The following is a 19,007-nucleotide window of genomic DNA, read 5'->3' on the forward strand; positions in this document are numbered from 1 at the left end:
GGGAGGGAGGGAGGGAGGGAGGGAGGGAGGGAGGGAGGGAGGGGTGCAGCAGCCTGGACCGGTGAAGACAGCGTGATGGAGACCGAAGCGACTCCGTCGGGGCAACACCTGCCTCGACTCCGTGGCTCTCGTGGGCCCCCCCGGGGGGCCGACCGACCGACCGCCTGGCTTTTCCCGACCCCCCGGAGGATTCAGACGTCGCTGGGAGTCCGAGCGCGATGGGCCACGCTGGCCGGCACGCAGCCGCAGCACACCAGCCACAGCGCCTTCTGGATCTCCTGGTTCCGGAAGGCGTAGATCACCGGGTTGATGACGGAGTTGTAGGTGGCCGGCACCAGCGTGGCGTAGGTGTAGAGCGGCGGGTAGGTGTAGTCGGCGATGAGGGAGTAGACGGTGAAGGGCATCCAGCAGGCGGCGAACGTCCCGAGGATGATGGCCAGCGTGGACACGCCCTTCCGCGTGGTGACGTAGTGGGGCGTGGCGGCCAGGAAGTGGTGCTGGAGGGCGATCTGGTGGGCGTGGCGCATCACGATCTTGCAGATCTGGACGTAGAGCTGCAGCATGAGGCCGAAGAGCATCAGGAAGGAGACGGACAGCACCGCGATGTTGTTCTTGGTCAGCGGCCGCACCACGCTGCAGGTGGCCTCCTCCGCCAGGCAGTTGACCCCCGTGACCGGGAGGAGACCCAGGCACAGCGAGAGCCCCCACAGCAGCACCAGCATGGTGTAGGTGAAGGCCACCGTCCGCTCCGAGTTGTAGGTGAGGGCGTAGTAGAGGGACAGGTAGCGGTCTATGGTGATGGCCAGCAGGCTGAACACGGACGCGGAGAAGGAGGCCACCACCAGACCCACGGTCAGCAGCTGGGCCGCGTCGGAATGAAGCAAGTAGGCACAAGTGAAGTGCAGCACTAGACCCAGGCCGGCCAGGAGGTCCGCCAGAGCCAGGCTGCCGATCAGCAGGAACATGGGAGCCCGTAGCGCCGGGTTCTGCCAGATGACCAGAACCACCAGGGCGTTCTCGCACGCGATCAGAGTCCCGGAGGAGCAGAGCACGATGTCCCAGGGGTTGACCAGGAGCGGGAGCTGGCTGGGGGGCAGGACCTCCTCCGGCGGAAACGTCCCCAGACTGCTGCTGTTGTTCATCGGGCTCCCACTGCCGCTGGACCAGGCTGTAGGGTCGGGGGTCAACCAGCTGGGGGTGACCGGCGACTCTTCACCCATAGTGGCCCCCGTCTGGAAGCAAATGAAACACATCAAGTATCAGGAGCCTGTTGATTCGCACTTGATCTGCTCCCACTTAAGTATCTGGAAACTGGAACACTTATGTTGTTTATTATGGAATACTGTATGTCCCTGAACGTATACTTGTGATACCTTTTAACTACTTGACACATGGTGCTCGATAAGTGGCAGCAGCGTTCACAACAAACCCAAGAACTCACTCTGCACCACAGAGAGTGACATAGCTTCAAATGATCTGTGGTGGCAGATCCATTAAATACATTGTAGAGTGTCAACAGACAAAAACCTTACCTCCTTGGCAGAGGTGATAAGATCTTATGTTAATATATGCACCATATCAAATAGTTCAAGGAAGCTCAGGCAGTTAGGAGATGTAATCCAGATAGACTCGGGTTAGGTCTAGAATATTAAAGGGAAAATTCAGCTATAGATAGAAGCGAATGGCTGATGAAAATGAATGACGACGTCTATGAAAAAACATCAATGAACCTTTCATTATTCATGGGAATTGATTTGGTCTCAGCAGAAAAGTTTTCATCATATTGTTCACTGGCCGATCACCAAACTGCCTCACAACAGTGGGTCGGAGCCAGATACCACTCATTTCACTTTTGACTGAAGTTCTGAGACTTCCTGAACTTTCTACGAAGCTTAAACATGAAACCGAAACAACATCAAGAGCCTTTTACATGTTTTGTAAACAAATACAGCAGCAGGCAATTTTCACAACATTACAAATCCACTCTTCTAACACTAGAGGGAGCCAAACATATGAGTATAACCTTCCCGTAGTGTTGCTTTAATGCACCAAATGTTCATACCTTAGGCTGGTTCACCAGCGTCTGTGACTAATAGAGACTCGGATCAGAAGTTGATTAGAGTCATTCATCCGAGTACTCAAGTACGAGTGAATTTCTTGACATGTTCAAGTAAATCCACCTGGAGTAAAAGACCACAGGTGGCGGGACAGTAGGTCTACTCTGGATCGATGACATGCTCTATATATATGCTGTATAACATGAATAAAAGTGATCGTCAACGAAGACTTCTTTCAGAAAGTTTGAATCTCTGGAGCCTTTTAAGGGGACTTCTATTTCAAGACTTCCAAATTGTGTCAAGTACCAGCGTGTTCTTCCTCCCGTCTCGAAATATGCTCAGTCTCGGCAGCATCTACAGCAGCATTATCCTTTTAAATCCAGAGGATCCAATGGTTTGATATGAAAACGGCAAAGTTGTGGTTCGTTGTCTGAGGGATGAAGGATTGGGCAGGACAGTCCAGGAATCTACTTCCTGCTGTTTGTAGCCATAAATGTTCAATAAATGTGTTCATGACCTTTGGTTTTGCTATTAATCACTGCTTGACTGTCATTGCAAACTTCACTTTTATCTTCCAAAATTAAAAATAATCTGCTACTATTAGAGAACACTTGAAACCTGGCAGTACAAGCAGTTTATGCTGAAAGACGAGATGATTTAACTAAATTTAACATGTGCTCAAAAGTTAAATGCAATTTGTTTGACAGTAAAATGATAGTATCATAAAAAAGTATTGTGAACACTACTATACAAATTCTCCTAAAATAATAAAAACTAAAATGGATTGATCAAGGAAAAGTGTAATAAGTGTAAAATATTTAAAAGCTAACTAACCTCCTGTTAAAGCAGTGCAATGTAACATTTATTTTTCTGAATTTAAAGTAGTTTAGAAGACATTTTGTAAACATATGCACATGAGGAAAATGTCACAACATGATCTGGAGCTTGTAATCCATGCGTTTGTGTCTTCTCGCCTGGACTGGACAACAGTTTGTTTTCATGTCTAAAAAAGAAGGATCTGTCTCGCCTGCAGTTGATTCAGAACTCTGCAGTGAGAATTCTGACCCGCTCTAGTAGAAGAACTCACATTTCTCCGATCCTTAAAACTCTTCACTGGCTTCCAGTTTCTTTCAGGATCAATTTTAAAATTCTGGTTCTTACTTTCAGAACTATTCATGATCAGACTCCTCCTTACATCAGTGATCTGATCCAGACTTACACCCCAGCTCGGGCTCTGAGGTCTGTGGATCAGAATCTACTGATGGTTCCTCGCACATGGTTCAGTTGTCTGGGTTTACTCCGGGCACTCCGGTTTCCTCCCACAGTCCAAAAACAACAGAGGTTGATTGGAACTCAGGGAAAGTGTTTGTGTGAAAGGTTCTATGTATTTGTGTGCCCTGTGACAGACTGGCGTCGTGTCCAGGGTGTCCCCCGCCTCTCACCTGAACAAGCTGGGATAGGCTCCAGCCCCCCTCCCCCCGCGACCCCGTAAGGGAATAAGCTAAAGTAAATGGATTATTTCCAAAGCCTTTCCTTGAACAATTTCAGTTTTCAACAGGTTTTCGTATCTCTCGTAAAACAGTGAAATTACTTCATTTTATTTTTAACATTGTTTTCTTCCGACACAATATTGAAATAAAATAAATAGTAAATGTTATAAAATATTGAATGATGAAGTAACCCTTAAAACTTTGAAAGCTTTATCAGTTTTTTGGTAGCTTAAGTATTTTCACAAGTCTTTCTAAATCGTACCACAAAAATGAAACTCAAATAATCAATAAATATGTTTCAATTCTCTGACCTATAACAGCAGGAGAGACTGAGGTGCTGGGGGCGTGCCCCCTGAGCTGGGGCTAAAAACTCCCTCTGTGTGAGATATTTAAGACTGAATCTTGCAACATGTTTAGCAGATGAATCAGCTCCAATATATAAGCTGAGATGTTGACCATCACTGGACGGTGGACCACTAGGATGGAGGCTGAACATGAGACACACTCAGGTGCAGCACCAGTTCCAGCCCCCTCTATGCACGGCCCTGTCTGTAGCTCTGTGGGTGAGCTGCGTGTTGTTTCCACTGTGCCTTCATTATGCAGGTCCACGCACTCGCCTGTACACAAACCTGATCTAACAATGGTCCTGAAGACCCAGGTGAATATCTACACTGAAGAAGGCTCGTGGAAAAAAAAAACCCTCACAGCCTCCACCGGCTGCTCTCTCTCTCTCTCTCTCTCTCTCTCTCTCTCCATCCTTCTGCAGCATCAGCATCTTCTACGTCAGCAGTGCATGCATGGATCCGGACACACGGCCGCGGGAAGACCTACCTTGACGGTGCGAGGACAGACTAGATGGAAGAGGTCCAGCCTCGGAGGTCCATGTCGAGGATGAGGATTGGGAGCAGATGCTGGAAGAAAGAGCCGCTCTGTCGTGGACTGCGGCTGTGCGAGGATGAGGGAGGGGAGGGGAGGTGAGGGAGGAGGAGGAGTCCCAAGTGGACCGACCTGGCTCCTGGTTCGTGGACGTGTGGTCCGAGCCGTCTCAAGGACGTAGACTTGTGGCTGCACGCAAAAAAAAAAATGTATTTCAGAAGGCTCTCCTATTCTAGTCCGGCGAGCGTGTGCTCGTGCGCGCGCGCGTCTGCCCCCTAGACCTCCTTCCCATCAAATGACCACTTCCACGGTCCCTTTGCGTCTAGAATGCGTGGATTTACGGCTAAAATAAAGAGTGTTTCTCCGGGGCGTGCGTGGGTTTAAAAATAGCCACTGTTGCGGTGGATGAGGTGCAGTACCGCCCATCACCGCCGAGGGGTGACGTGGAGTCGCTATGAGTCATCGGTGCGCACCTGTGGGACAGAAGGAGAGCAGCGAGGAGTCACGTGGACCTTAAGGACGAAGGAGATATAATAGGATTTCTCTAGATAAAATCATACGTCTAAAAGCATATTGAATAGTTATCTTTTAAACAGTTGAAACTTTGAATTTTCTTAAAGAAATGTTTTTTTGTTTTGGTCAAAGCGGTTTTTTTTAGAGAATAATTGAATTCAATAATTTATATTGGATTGGATTGGATTATTATTTAAATAATTTAATTTAATTTTTTTTTGGTGCTCAGGGGCAGCGTAATATTTTAGTTTAATAATAATAATCATAATAATAAACACATTTTCAATTCTCAACCTTTTGAATACAGTTTTGTCTGGTAGAACTCTTATATACCAACATGATTATATTCATAGTAATATTCATATATTCTATATATGTCCTTTTTTAAATTTTATCTTTGTTCTTATTTTTATGAATAATCGTCTGTATTGCTGTCTAATTGGAAAAACAATTTCCCGAAGTTGACCTCCTGAGGGATCAATAAAGTTCTACCTTACCTTACCTTACCTTAAATTATAGAGATCAAGATTTAGATGTTTCAATATTCTGATCGCACTGATCTTCAATAAAGTGTTGTAAAAGTATGGGGTGGTTTTTGCCAAGAATGACTAATTTCTCCATGTTTGGAAAGTCCCACAGATAATTAGCATCTAACTTATTTATTTAAACATTCATATTTTCTTTAAATTATCATTTAAAAAAATAGACAAAGTAGAAAAGCCTACGCTGTGTTAGTTATGACGGAGACAGATTTCAGACATTTATTTGCTCTTTTTCCAATCCAATAAGCTTATCTTTAACATACCATAGCACACAATAATAATCAAATTAATAACATTTACCGAGCTAGCCCATAAAAATGCTAGCTACACTTATTGCAAAAGGAAATTTACCAACCTGAAAAAAAAAAAATCACTGCTGAAAATAATATGTATTATTGCAGGTCACATGTTTTACATAACAGAGGATGCGAGACAGAAAAGAGGAAACGCTGCTTGGCTTGGAGGAGATGGAAGGTAAAAGAAAATGAAGGGAAGTGTGGAGAGCAATTGATTGAAAAAAGAGGTGCGAGAAGAAGGACGCAGGGGTCTGAATAGATGAGGACGGGAATGAAAACCAGGCAAGTAGGACACAGCGTGAGGCTGGAACATGTCAGTAGGACAGAGCAGCAGACATGATGTCACACTTCCACAGAAGAAAAAAAAAAAAAGAAAGACGCCAGCTTCAATCTTTATTTCTTTTTCTTTAAAACAGAAAATAATCGCTCCAAGCAAACCCTCACATGTTACTCTCCAACACCTACAAAACGGTATCAAAAGTGCACCATAGTGTCAATACATCTTGCTCAAGGGCTAACATGTTTCCAATGATAATATTCTGGTAATATTTATACAAATACCATTCTGTACACTGCAGATATACACCGCCCAGCGCAGGGTACGTGTCCCCGTCCCCCCGTCCCCCGACCCCCCCTGTACCCACAAACGTTAAGACCATAAATATGATCCACCACATGAAGCCAATATCACATGAATGATTAAATACCCATCAGCCCACAAACAAGGCAGAATCCAGAACATACAAACATCTGTACAACCATCAGTGTCTTTAGAAACAATCACTTTTTTTTTCTCCATTCAGCGTGGAGTCCTCGTCCTGCAGCAGCGCCGGATGGATGCAGAGGGAGGAGGGGGTGAAAGGTCAGCAGGGAAACAGAGAGCGGTGGGGGGGGCGTCTGAGCGGCGGGTGAGTACAAGCGCAGGCGTGACACCGCTCGGCCGCTGCGATGGAGGATCGGCTCGTCTCCACGCACACGTTAGTCTCTGGACTGGTAGAAGAGGATGTAGCCCGACTCAGAGTTCTTGGAGATCTCAGAGGTGAGTCCGTAGAATTCCTCTATGGCCTGAGCATCTATTTTCTGAGAGGGGAGGAAGCCAAGGTCAGTGGGAGGCGCCAGAACAACTGACCTATAACACTGGTGTTGCATGTGTGTCAGATCAAGAGTGAGAGGATTGTTGTTCCTCTCGGGGTTTCTAAAGCACCTCTGCAATATTTATTAGGGTTTATGATGCAACAAGGTGACCCTGGTCTAGAAAGGCGCTATACAAATAAACATTATTATTATTATTATTATTATTATTATTGTGTCCGACTATTACTGCATCTGCAGGATTGAGACATGAAGATACGAAAGTTACTGCGGAAGAATTAAAGTCTGCAAAGATGTGTTCAATGGTGTAGGAATGGCTTTGATGTGTTCCAAAAGAATACATTTAAATTTAATTTAATAAATGAGAAAATATTCAATTGTTATTGCGATATAGTATTTTATATTTTTAATTTTCAATAAATAGTTTCGAGTAATCAATATTTTAATGTGAATAAATATTTATAATTTTTCGCCATCGATCAGCTGTAAGTTACGTAACAGACGAGTTTTATTCAAATATAAAATACACATGGATCGCGATTGTGTAGTATTTATTTATATTTTAATTTTCAATAAATAGTTTCGAGTAATCAATATTTTAATGTGAATAAATATTTATAATTTTTCGCCATCGATCAGCTGTAAGTTATGAAACAGACGAGTTTTATTCAAATATAAAATACACATGGATCGCGATTGTGTTACAAGAAGATCTAACTGCAACAAAAGTCGTATCATTTCTAGATCACAACCAACACCACCAGCGTTTTTTCGTTCCTCACCTCCACGATGTCGTCGTCGAACAGCAACCAGAAGTCATGGCTCTTCACGATGGCGATGTAGTGACCCCGGTTCGGACCGCTGCCCAGAAACAAACCACTCAATGTCACGGCAGAAGATGCTTTTTGGTTGTGAAACAGACATGATGCAGAAATACAGTCGGTCTACGGCGACGACATTAAAGCTGTAAACAAAAGTCTGAGCAGGATTTGTTCAGCCGAGAGGTTGAAACATGGCCACAGACGAGGTACCGACCCTCTGCCTAACGTTTCCTGTTGAGAAGTTGTTGTTTTGTTTTTTTTCTTTAAAGGGCAAATCCCAGCTTGTGTCACTGGCGGAGGCGTGGAGAGTTACTGCTGGGATTAGTCACTGCTCCACTTCCCTAATATACGCTCGCATGAAGACAATCGAGTTGCTCGAGTGTTTGACACTGAAAACAAGTCGATCGGCAGCTGGAGGGTTAGAGCACTTGTTTCAACACGTCGTCAGCCTCTTCATTCAAATCTGATTTGTTGGCTTTACTCCGATCAACAACGTCGCTGCTTCATACTTTAGTTACACAAGAAACCACCTTGTCTCGTGAACCTTTACTTCTAGTCAGAGTTGTATGTGCTCCTCAACCTCAACTGAATATTCAACAACAACCTTCCTCCGTGTGTGTTTCACTTCCCCAAACTCAACCAACACATGCGCAGGAGCAATTCAAATAAACCACTTTCAAATGTATCACCTTCAGATATGTGGATAAACACTGATAGTTAGAACAACCAGACAATAACAATAACGTTTAAAAATTTTTTTTTAATATAATCCATGCGTTTGTGTCTTCTCGTTTCCACTATTGTAACAGTGTATTTTCATGTCTAAACAAGAAGGATCTGTCTCTCCTGCAGTTAATACTAAACTCTGCAGTGCAAATTCTGACCCGCTCTGGTAGAAGAACTCACATTTCCCTGATCCTTAAAACTGTCTTCACTGGCTGTCAGTTTCTTTTAGGATCAACTTTAAAATACTGGTTCTTACTTTCAGAACTATTCATGGTCAGACCTTACATCAGTGATCTGATCCAGACTTACACCCCAGCTCGGGCTCTGAGGTCTGTGGATCAGAATCTACTTATGGTTCCTGAACACGGTTCAGGACCAGAGGAGAGAAATCCTTCCAGGCTGTTGCTTCTAAGCTTGGGAACGATCTTCCTCTCCCTCTGTGTTTGATGATCTACTGACTCCTTCAAGAAACTTCTTTAGACGTTTTTATTTGTGCAGGCTTTTTCTTAACTTTCTTGATTTCGTTTCATTTTTTAACATAAGAGCACATTGTGACCCTGGTCTGCTGAAGGCGGTTTACAAATAAAACTAACTTACTTATTTCTTAGTAAGAAACACAATCAAATTTTAAAATTAATGAGTATGGATTCGATTGCACTGTATGCTAGGTTTTATAAATTTGACTCGATTGGCTTGTGCATGATTAGCTGCAGTAGTGAACAAGAACAAGTGATCAAGAAAGCCTTTCCCAAATCCAAATGAAACTACAGAACACCACCTAGCTGTCCTAACTTATCCACTTTCTAACAAATCCAATTTTCATGAAATTCCAAGCATATCTTTTTGAGCCGTTTCCAAATACAAAAACAAGTGCTAGCGAAAGCTCAAAATAGTAGAACGGCAGTTAAAGTAACAACGAGCAACAACTTCAAGTGACAGTTCACCCAAAGCAAAATTCAAATTTCACACATTTTCTACTCACCCTCATGTCGACCAAGGGTTGGGATTATGTTTATTAATTTAATGTAGTGACTGACGCTGAGGTGTTTTTGTCAAAAAAGACAAACATAAAAACATGCAAATATCTCCGTACTGCCCGTCTGTAACATCCATCTTGTATTGAAGCTTTGACAAGAGGAATTGTTCCCATATTTTAACTTAAGCTTTTTTTAAGACACTCGGAGGCAGAATGTGTTTCAATGAGAAAACACATCATGCAACAGCCGAGACACTGATCTGCTTCAAACAAACTTAAAATGTAGACTTATTTACGTTTTTTTCGGAACAACCTCTAGCCGAGGCTTCAATACAAGATGGACGTTACAGCCGAACACCGCTGAGGTATTTGGATGTTTTTAAGTTTGTGTCTTTGGACGGAGACGAATCCCCTGAACTCCAGTCGCTACATTGAACTGAACCATCACTGTAACTACTGTAGTACTGAGAGCCAGGAGAGCAAACCCATGTATCACATCTTTAACATTAACGATTACAACATCTGTCAAAGACGCAAGTACAACTTTGAACAGCTCGTATGAAAACAATTCAATCTATAAAAACATTATTTCTGAATCTTAAATCAACAAAGTTTACTCTTTATAAAACCAACTTTAGCATCATATACACTTCAAATTAAAAACAGCAGCTACTTAATCACTAGATGGAAGGCAGAATCTAGTGAACAACAACAACAACAACAACAACTAGGACTGACACGAAATCATTAGTCTGGTGTATTAAACCCCCAGTGCGTTGCTCTACACACCTCCCACAATGCACCACCACCGCCACCAAGTCGTAGAGCCTCTCGGGATTGGTGGCGTCTCCAGACGTGTTGAAGAGACGCAGCTCCAGAGGGAAGACCACGCGGTAGGAGAGCTTGGTGTAGCGCTGTAGCTGCTCCATGTACTTAAAGCGCTTCAGATGCAGAGCCAAGATCATCGGCAGCTTCTTCACACGCATCCTGAACCACAAACGTGTTGATCAGACATGATCAGACAAATTTAACAAATCCCCGTTGACTGACCTTTTGTGTGCCTCCTGCTTGCTCCTACATTCTTCACAGTAGTATTTGTACTCGCTGCACAGTGTCTCCGTGTTACTGAAGCCTCTGGGAGGAGATGAAAGACAGTCAGTCGGGTGAAACCACACGTCTGCCGCGGGCTCGGAGGAAGCAATTACATCGTGAGCGATACAGCAAACGTGGTTATCGCAGTTAAGTGTGAAAGTAAATCAGTGGTTAAAATTAGATTTGAATCAAAGAGCATCGTTCACTTCTACCCTACTGTACTCCACTGTACTCCACTGTACCGCAAGATTTTTGTCTAATATATTTATTTTAACTGGAGTTTAAAGACAATAAAAGCAGCTGATGAGACTCATCATGTTACCTGAGGCAGTGTGTGATGGAGGTATTCTGTTCTACATCCACAGAGAGATCGAGAAAGTCCTCGTCTTTGCTGCTTATCTGGAGAAAAAAACAAAACACAATTGGTTTGTGATGCGCTGTACAAACAAGCCAATTTTTCTCAAAACACTACAGCGTCCGACAAGTTCATTTTTTATTGTATAAATTGTGTTACCGTTTCACAGGTGAGGCACCGCGTCTCGTTCGTCAGAGTGCCTTGGAAGATTTCGTGGACCCATGTGGGAGCTGGCGTGGCGTTACTGTTGTTGTTCTGAGAGTCCAGAGTGCCGTTGGCAAGGCGGCCATTCGTCTTCTCCTGCTTCTTCTCCTCCTGGAGCAGGTCCGCGATGGTGTTCAGCAGGTAGTTCAGGAACTCATGGGCGTCCTGCTGCATGTAGTTGTCGAACAGCTCTGGTGACGGAAGGAAGACGTTAGATTCGAGTCTCGCAGTCGGCGCGTTTTTTCCCCCGGCTCGTACCGTTCTCTTTGCGTAGCCGCGTGATGAACTTCTTTGGTGGAATGACGCCCACTTTCCTCTTCTGGTTGGCGATGCTGTGGAAGAGGTCGGCCAGGCAGGTGAGCAGGTTCTCTTTCCGCCGCGGCTGACTGCGGTACGCCAAGATCTTCTCCCGGAATGGTCGGCAGAAGTATAGTGCCTGTAGCACCGAGTTGCAGTAACAGGTGTTCCCGAACTGCCGAAAAATGTACCAGATATTTTTTAGGAAAATGTTGATGCATCAAAGACAAGTTATTATTTAAAGCTAAATAAGTTCTTCGTAAAAAATCTCCAAATTATATTTCTAGATTCATCATTCCAAATATACATCTTTCACACAGCAGTAGCCGTGTTGTATTTTTTGAGTGTTTAACAAAATGCAGTTTAATCAATATACATACATTTAAATAACATACACAATAAATCAATGATTTAATTTTACCTTTGGATTCCTTTGTGGAGCATTATATTTGAATTTTAACTCTTCCGGGCATTAAAGAGCTGATCAATGAGCCACAGAAATTAAATTAAGTATTTCCATCACAGTCTAAATTGTTTAGGCATCATAACTTTACCTTTATCTTAAGACGTTTCTATTTGTTCAGGCTTTTCCTTGATTTTCTAGAACTCCTGTGTTGTTCTCAGTTTTATCTTGACCTTTTAAAGTATATACTTTATTGAATATTGTTTTGATTGTTTAAGCGCTTTGTGACCCTGGTCTGGAAAAGCGCTATACAAATAAAAATGACTTACTTTATACAGCCTTGTTCTCCTCATTAACAACCTCTAGTTAAAATCTGCTCATACTTTTTACGGCAACTATGAGGTGCCCATTTGTCAATAATAATTTTTCAGGATCTAATCCCACTGTCAGGAGTAACGTTGTGATCTTGGAAACATCACCATCAACACATCGGCTCGATCGAGGGTAAATGTTACTTACGTTGACGAGTCCAAAATAATGTTCATTGACAGGAAATTGCTCAGAGCCAATCTCTTTCTCCAGGGCTGAGGCATTGGCGCCCTGTGTGAGGGGGGGGGGGGGGAATAAACAAGATACAGGTGTGAAAAAAGAAGTCCATTGTAAACAAATAAACAAACTAGGCTCAGGAGTGACGTGCTTGACATTCCATTACAGAGCAATCGATTAGATCTCCAAAGTACAGACGGTTTTCGTTTCGATCACTTGACCAAAACATAAAAAGCAATTTTTTATCTAATTTACGTTTGTTTATTCCATTATTTTGAACGGAATCCCAAAGCAAAGACGACGTTGTGTTTGACGTGTAAATAGATAAATAACAATATCCAGTGGGTGTGCGACTGCGTAGCCAATGATCACGCTATCGCCCCCCCACCCGTGGACATGTTGCGTGACCACCACACGCTAACGTCACGAGGCCACATTTAAAAGACAGCATCAGAGAAGTGGTCAGTGGTCCAGCTGTGCTCCAGCGGTGGAAGCTACCTTCACGTTAGCTTAGCTAGCTGTCACCTCCGCGGGTGGAGCAGGTGCATTCACACGGCTACAACAAAAAAACAAAAACACACCGCGTCCATTTTTTAACTTAAAAACACCTCGTTGTGTCCGACATTGAATGACGTTTCCGCGAGTCCAATAACGTCAGCAGATACGAGCTAAAGCGGCTGCTAGCTTCAGGAGTCAAACCCCCTTTGATCGCCTCCAGCCGTGGCTTCGATGGTGCTAAAGCTCGCTCGGGGGAAGCGGTCACGATTCGTGATGTGCGCGTAAAAAACGTCCGGACGACTCACCATGGTACAAAAAGAGGCAAATTTGGAGACTGTCATTAGGATTTCCATTCGGCTAGCGCCATCTTCCTCCACACCAGCGCGCGCTCACGAGACTGGCGCGCCGCGTGAGGGAGGGCGTGCACGCGATTCTGCTGATCCCGAGGCTGATCGAGAGGAGTGACGTCACGTCGTCTTTTTAATAAACGAACCTGTTTTATTAATTGATTTAATATATTTTACTCATTTTAACGCACGATACCAATCCGAAGCAAATAAAGTGTTTTTTTTTTAAAGTGTTTTGTTAAATACATTTTGGAAATTCAATGTGTTGCTGAAAGAGTCTAAAATCTTTAAGTTATATTTTGATTAGCTTTACAAATAAAATTAGTTTTAAAATATTATTATTTTTTTCAATCATTGTACACATACAGCAATTTATAAATGAACGTACAACACGTCCATGATAAGGAATTAAAAACCGATTTGAAACGACGTTAAAAAAATATGGTTTAAAATATGATATAAACTTGTAAACCGTGTTTTGTTCAAATTAACTCGTAAAATTCAATTTAACTAATTAATCCAATTGTTTACGTCACTTTCCACGTTCTGTTCAGGCAAAGTCTGAGCCAGCTACATCTTCTTGATTACAAGGCGGAGTTTGGGGTCCTTCCATCTCTCTTTCCGCCATACCCGCCATCTTGTAGCTACCGGGGGTAAGATGTTCTCCGTTATTTATTTAGTTTTCTACGAAATTAAGACATTATTGTCCGGCGAGCTTTAAAGGATTGAACATGAAGCGTTTTTCCTACACGACACGTCCATAATATTGTGTGTTAAGTCGTGTACTGACTGTTAAAAGTACGGGTCCAGGCCATCGGCTTCTGCAGCGTGGTTCTTCCCATGTGGGCCCAACAGCCGTGGAGCTTGAACTAGCATAAACCCTGACGCTCAACATGAAACCATCCCGTAATACTTGGGTTGTCAACTCGAAATGGCGGTGTTTCTCAATAAATCCGTCGCATTAAGATACCTTTCTGTCCATCACAAACTGAGTGAGTGGCTGATGTCCACCGCTGTCAAATATCCCTTTAGCATCGTCTCTAAAGCAAATGGTTCCAGATCAGCTCCTCACTTAAAAATACTATTTCTTTTTTTTAAACTGTCAGTCTGTATTGAATTCTGTTGACACCTTGAAACCCTCTCAATCTACTTTTATTTCTACAGTAATCAGGCAAAATGACGAACACCAGAGGCAAGAGGAGGGGAACGAGGTACATGTTTAGCAGGAAATTCCGCAAACATGGTGAGTCCATTTTTAATCTTTTTTAAAAGTGTCCATGAAGTAAGGTTGTTGGATGGAGTTGTACTAACATGAGAAATATCCCACAGGCCCGATCCCTCTGTCCACCTACATGCGCATCTACAAAAGGGGAGATATTGTAGATATTAAGGTAAGAGATGTCATTATCTGGGGGGAAAAAGTCCTACCTTTACTTGGTGCATAATCTTGTATATTTAAGTTTTCATTCAGAATCAACATTTTGATTGCCAGTGTTGTCAACATAGGATTTCTCTCTATGACAAAACAATGCTAAAATGTGTGTGATTTGTATTGATACACTTTCAACATTGACGCGTATAATAAAAAGATGGATTAAAGACTTATCAGCAGAAGATTCAACAATTATTGTTGGTAAAATTAATAAAAAAAACTCTTGGTAGCAGGAGATTGAATAAGGTAACAAATGACAGAAGCAAACTAGGTTTTGTGTTCACGGTACATAAAGGTTCCCAGGAATGACTGAGGGTGATCCCATCGTTATTCTGAAAGAACACATTTTAAAACGAGTCGTGGCTGTTCTTATATAAATGCTTACCCATTTATTGTGCACATTTTTATTTTTTTGGGCAACAAGTCGTGCTCATTTTTTAAACTTTTCTCTGATTTTGCAATTTGATTGTACAGCTCTTCATGTCTTCTCCCTTTAAAACATGTTTGACTCATCCGTACACTTTTTTCTTTAACCTGTATAAGTGAATGACGTTTTTTCTTTAAAATCCATAAAATGTCTCTTTGTATTGTCAATTATGATCCAATCTGCATTTTGCCTTTCCCTGTTTATATTAACCATCTTTAGAGATGTGACAATTAAATGCCTCATGGTGCTGCCTGTTGTTAAAAGTAATGTTTCTTGCAGGGCACGGGTACCGTTCAAAAAGGTATGCCTCACAAATGCTACCATGGCAAGACAGGACGTGTCTACAATGTCACCCAGCATGCTGTCGGCATCATTGTCAACAAGCAGATCAAGTGAGTGAACCTGGTAATGCATGTGGTTATCTTTATAGAGTTGTACAACTCTGTCAAGCACCCCATCTTCACTTTGCCACAAGGATCCCTTCATGTCCTCTGTGGTCATTCAAATGGGGGAAAGTATCACTTCCTCGGTCACCACAGCAGAACCTTGGTTCTAGGACTGATCAAGGAGACAAGTCCAGCAGTGCTGAAGATTCCTTCCTTCTCTGGGACAAATGTAAACACTGATCTTTCATCTCTCAGGGGCAAGATTCTGGCCAAGAGGATCAATGTGCGCATCGAGCATGTGAAGCATTCGAAGAGCAGGGACAGCTTCCTGCAGCGCGTCAAGGAGAACGAGGCCAAGAAGACCGAAGCCAAGCAGAAGGGCACCTGGGTGGAGCTTAAGCGTCAGGTGAGGGTTTTTATTTTATTTATTTTTACACGGAGCAGGGTCCTGTTTTGTTGATCAGGTTCTCACAAGCTTGTTTTCCTTGTGTCCTCGCAGCCTGCTCCTCCTCGTGAAGCTCACTTTGTCAGCACCAAGAAGAACGAGCCTCAGCTGCTGGAGCCCATCCCCTACGAGTTCATGGCATAAGTGCTGTCCAAAATAAAAATGTTTGTACACATGGGTTCCTGTCGTCATGAGTTTGGAGTCGGGAAGAGAACCGTTATCTTGGATGTCTGAAGAAGGAAGAAAATAAGTTAATCAGTTTGAGGACGGACATGGTGAGGCCTGTGTAGCAAGTGTTTTGGATGCGTAATGAAGCATTTTCAGAAAAGACAAACTCTACATCTTGACATAATGCTTTAGTTTAAAATCACTTGTCAACACCTGACCACCGAAGCATGAGCAGAAATGTCACTTATTATAGATGCATCATGAGCAATATCTCAACTTTCTTTGGAAAGTGAAATGGCTATGAAGCCTCTGTCAACTTTCCAGATACTATTAGTCCCCTAGAAGGAGACTGGTTTTCCAACAGCAATAACGACTAAAGCCTTGTTTGAAGCTCCAGTTTTAAAGTACTCGTCAAAACCTAACATTCTTGCTAATACAACTTAAAATTCACTTTCTCAAATGAGATTTTTAAGCTCCTGACAAATCCACCTTTTTATGCATGTGTTAACCTCGTGAGTTAAAACAATTAAGCTTGTATAGTTCAAGTTTAAAAACTTTGCTTGCTCTAGTTGAAAAATATGTCAATTTAAAGAACCTTGTGTTTCTATCCACCAGGGGGCGGTGTTAAGTAAGTTATGCGATCCTGGCGTTGACGTCTGTTTGCGTAACAAATGCAGCCACTCGTGCTTGATACAATGAATATTTAATCCGACTATTTAAAACCATGATTATCAATATTACAGAGGTGTCGCTGAACTTTTCTTTTTTCGGGTATAAGAAAGTGGATTGGCTAGTGTTATTTTAAAATCAATACGGATTGAGACAAATACAGTATTTGTAGAGACACAATATTCTTTAAGCAATGTCGACTGATCAGTTATAACATTATAGCGAGCCTTAGAGTGTGAACCTCCATTTTCTTGAAAGCTTGTGTGGCCTGCAGTGGTCAGTACCTGTTATTGTCAAGTGTAGAATCAGAAGCTAACAAATTAGGAAAGTGTAAACTGTGACCATATTTGGCCCTCGAATGTATCATTGAGCGTGTAATGAAGTTAAATATTCTTCAGCAAAAAACTTATGTATAAAAAAATTAAATATAAAATTAAACATTATTTTAGACATTTGTTTGCAAACTCTTGCACCAGATTAGTAGAAACAAAAATAGAAATTGTGCATATTTAACAATTAACCTAAAGGTCTTTAGGCTGGTGATCATAATGTTTTGAAGCAGCCATTTATCTCTGCAAAAATCTAGTGTCATTTCGAATGTCAATCTGAAAGAAAGATGGAATGTGTGTGTGTTGTGTGCGTCTGTTAATGCAAGCCTCTTGTCGCTGTTTAATCAGCAGCGGCTGCCAGGCTGGCTGGTTATGTGACAAATAGGTTATCTTATTCCACCTCGGTACTTTACCCAATATTTACACGAATTAGCAGCACTTTACCGAGATACAGAGCGTAGCTGACATGGTGAAGTGTGTGTGTGTTCGGCAGGTAAGTAGGTTTGGAGGTAAGAAAGCGACAGTAGGGAGATGTATTTTTGTTGTGTATAGTTGCAGCAGATGAAGAGAAGAAACACAAAGATGATCTTAAAACCACACGAGAAGGGAAGTAGCTTGTTTGAGAAGCTGTGGTTTCTTCACCTCCATCGCCCCGAAGACAATATGTCATCGAGGTCACGCACACACACACACACACACACACACACACACGTCTTATCAGCACCGACTAATAAGTATCTAGTAAACAGATAGAAAAATGAAATGTAATCAATCAATGAGCGTATTGGCAGTTGAAAACCCTCGGTATTGATTACCCAGCTCTGGATTAGTCTTGTTAAGATAAGAGAGATTCTGTTCATTCCCACAGAGATGAAAAAAACATCTTTAAGTAAAGAAGCAAGTTGACACCGAGACGCTTGTTTTCCGTGCGCTGACTCGCGGCGGTTACTGATTGAAGGAGCAGGAACGAAAAGAAAAAAAAGCCAGCGAGATGTGTTTGTGTGTGAAGTCTTGTGGATGAAAGCACCATGTACTCCTTAATCACACACGCCTGACACACACAGATTGAGTCCGTCCGCTCAGAGCAGCTGCATCGACCCGGCCTGTTACACATTAACGACACACACACACGCAAACACACACACATGCCTCGAAAAAAGGTCTAGGGTTCGAATCCAGCTCGGGGGCAGTTTCAAGGGAACCTAGGTGGACTGTGTTCCCACCATGCTCTCTTCGGTCTATGTCCGCAGCTAAACAACGTAGAGCGGTAGCAGACTTTGAACTTGAGCTAAGAGCGACTTGACAATAGTAATAAACATGTTCGCTAACACGGACCGCACGTAGATTCTGACCTCACCGTGCCTCCTACGACTGCACTGGAGTAAAGGGTGTGACCGAGTGTGACCTTTGTGTTTGTGTGTGTGTGTGTGTATGTGCTCGGCACCCGACTCTTTGACAAAGGCACCAGGAAATCCCAGCTCAGTCCAAACACAGTGTATCTTTGTGTGATACGAGAGTGACAGAGTCTGTGCCACGTTATCAGGGCGAGCGGAGGGAGAGGCAGGGTTGTAGATGTGAAACACTCATGTATCGATCCTGACCCTGACAGACCGGTGGTGGATGACGCTGATAACCGTGTCCTCTGAGCCATGCGCGCTCACCTGAAGCGTGGGAGGGCAGCCAGGTAACCACGACGGGCTCTCGATAGGCCTCGTTCACACACAGTCAGTCAAAGGTTTCACACCAGCTTCAATATTTGGACAAGGAGATAGTCTTGTTGGGAGAGATGTTGTGTTTAAGGCAACTTCGCTTCGGTCACCACACGTTTACTCGCATACAAATATATAAGTATATACTTGTCTGTGATTTTCTTGACAGAGATGTCGTATGTGTCTCCAGGGATCTGTTGGCCAGACTTTCTCTAGCTCCTCTTTGAGCCCCTGGTGTTTCCCCACTTTCTCACGGTCCCTTTTTTTTTTTTATTCCGATGTTGCTATTGATCAGGATGGCTATAAACATA

General features: G+C 43.0%; 3 protein-coding genes across 3 annotated transcripts; 1 reads left to right on the forward strand and 2 right to left on the reverse strand.

The window, feature by feature from the left end:
- Window positions 1-40: 40 nt before the first annotated feature.
- On the reverse strand, window positions 41-4,565 carry gpr12 (G protein-coupled receptor 12). Its single transcript, XM_087788920.1, has 2 exons — window positions 4,379-4,565; window positions 41-1,232 (listed from the first exon to the last, which is right to left on the reverse strand). Exon 2 carries the CDS (start codon window positions 1,218-1,220, stop codon window positions 192-194), a length of 1,029 nt encoding a protein of 342 aa, XP_087645046.1. The 5' UTR covers window positions 1,221-1,232; window positions 4,379-4,565; the 3' UTR covers window positions 41-191.
- A 1,589-nt stretch (window positions 4,566-6,154) lies between these two features.
- usp12a (ubiquitin specific peptidase 12a) lies at window positions 6,155-13,242 on the reverse strand. Its single transcript, XM_087788919.1, has 9 exons — window positions 13,090-13,242; window positions 12,260-12,340; window positions 11,299-11,512; window positions 10,996-11,231; window positions 10,804-10,880; window positions 10,440-10,523; window positions 10,179-10,376; window positions 7,649-7,727; window positions 6,155-6,854 (listed from the first exon to the last, which is right to left on the reverse strand). The coding sequence occupies exons 1-9, from the start codon at window positions 13,135-13,137 to the stop codon at window positions 6,753-6,755; spliced, it is 1,119 nt and encodes a 372-aa protein (XP_087645045.1). The 5' UTR covers window positions 13,138-13,242; the 3' UTR covers window positions 6,155-6,752.
- A 460-nt stretch (window positions 13,243-13,702) lies between these two features.
- rpl21 (ribosomal protein L21) lies at window positions 13,703-15,996 on the forward strand. Its single transcript, XM_087788921.1, has 6 exons — window positions 13,703-13,784; window positions 14,296-14,374; window positions 14,461-14,522; window positions 15,270-15,382; window positions 15,632-15,782; window positions 15,876-15,996. The coding sequence occupies exons 2-6, from the start codon at window positions 14,308-14,310 to the stop codon at window positions 15,963-15,965; spliced, it is 483 nt and encodes a 160-aa protein (XP_087645047.1). The 5' UTR covers window positions 13,703-13,784; window positions 14,296-14,307; the 3' UTR covers window positions 15,966-15,996.
- The last annotated feature ends 3,011 nt before the right edge of the window (window positions 15,997-19,007 follow it).

Source organism: Callionymus lyra, chromosome 4 (assembly GCF_982586985.1).
Source record: "Callionymus lyra chromosome 4, fCalLyr1.hap1.1, whole genome shotgun sequence".
Classification (NCBI taxonomy): domain Eukaryota; kingdom Metazoa; phylum Chordata; class Actinopteri; order Syngnathiformes; family Callionymidae; genus Callionymus; species Callionymus lyra.

What these genes read in the sequence shown, in the direction of transcription:
- rpl21 (XM_087788921.1), top strand. Translation starts at nt 14,308, where the DNA reads ATGACGAACACCAGAGGCAAGAGGAGGGGAACGAGGTACATGTTTAGC. An exon ending in CAGGAAATTCCGCAAACATG is followed by an intron (nt 14,375 to 14,460) that starts GTGAGTCCATTT and finishes AATATCCCACAG; the next exon opens with GCCCGATCCCTCTGTCCACC. An exon ending in ATTGTCAACAAGCAGATCAA is followed by an intron (nt 15,383 to 15,631) that starts GTGAGTGAACCT and finishes TTCATCTCTCAG; the next exon opens with GGGCAAGATTCTGGCCAAGA.
- gpr12 (XM_087788920.1), bottom strand. Translation starts at nt 1,220, where the DNA reads ATGGGTGAAGAGTCGCCGGTCACCCCCAGCTGGTTGACCCCCGACCCT.
- usp12a (XM_087788919.1), bottom strand. Translation starts at nt 13,137, where the DNA reads ATGGAAATCCTAATGACAGTCTCCAAATTTGCCTCTTTTTGTACCATG. An exon ending in TTGCCTCTTTTTGTACCATG is followed by an intron (nt 12,341 to 13,089) that starts GTGAGTCGTCCG and finishes CCCCTCACACAG; the next exon opens with GGCGCCAATGCCTCAGCCCT. An exon ending in TCCATCACACACTGCCTCAG is followed by an intron (nt 10,524 to 10,803) that starts GTAACATGATGA and finishes ATCTCCTCCCAG; the next exon opens with AGGCTTCAGTAACACGGAGA.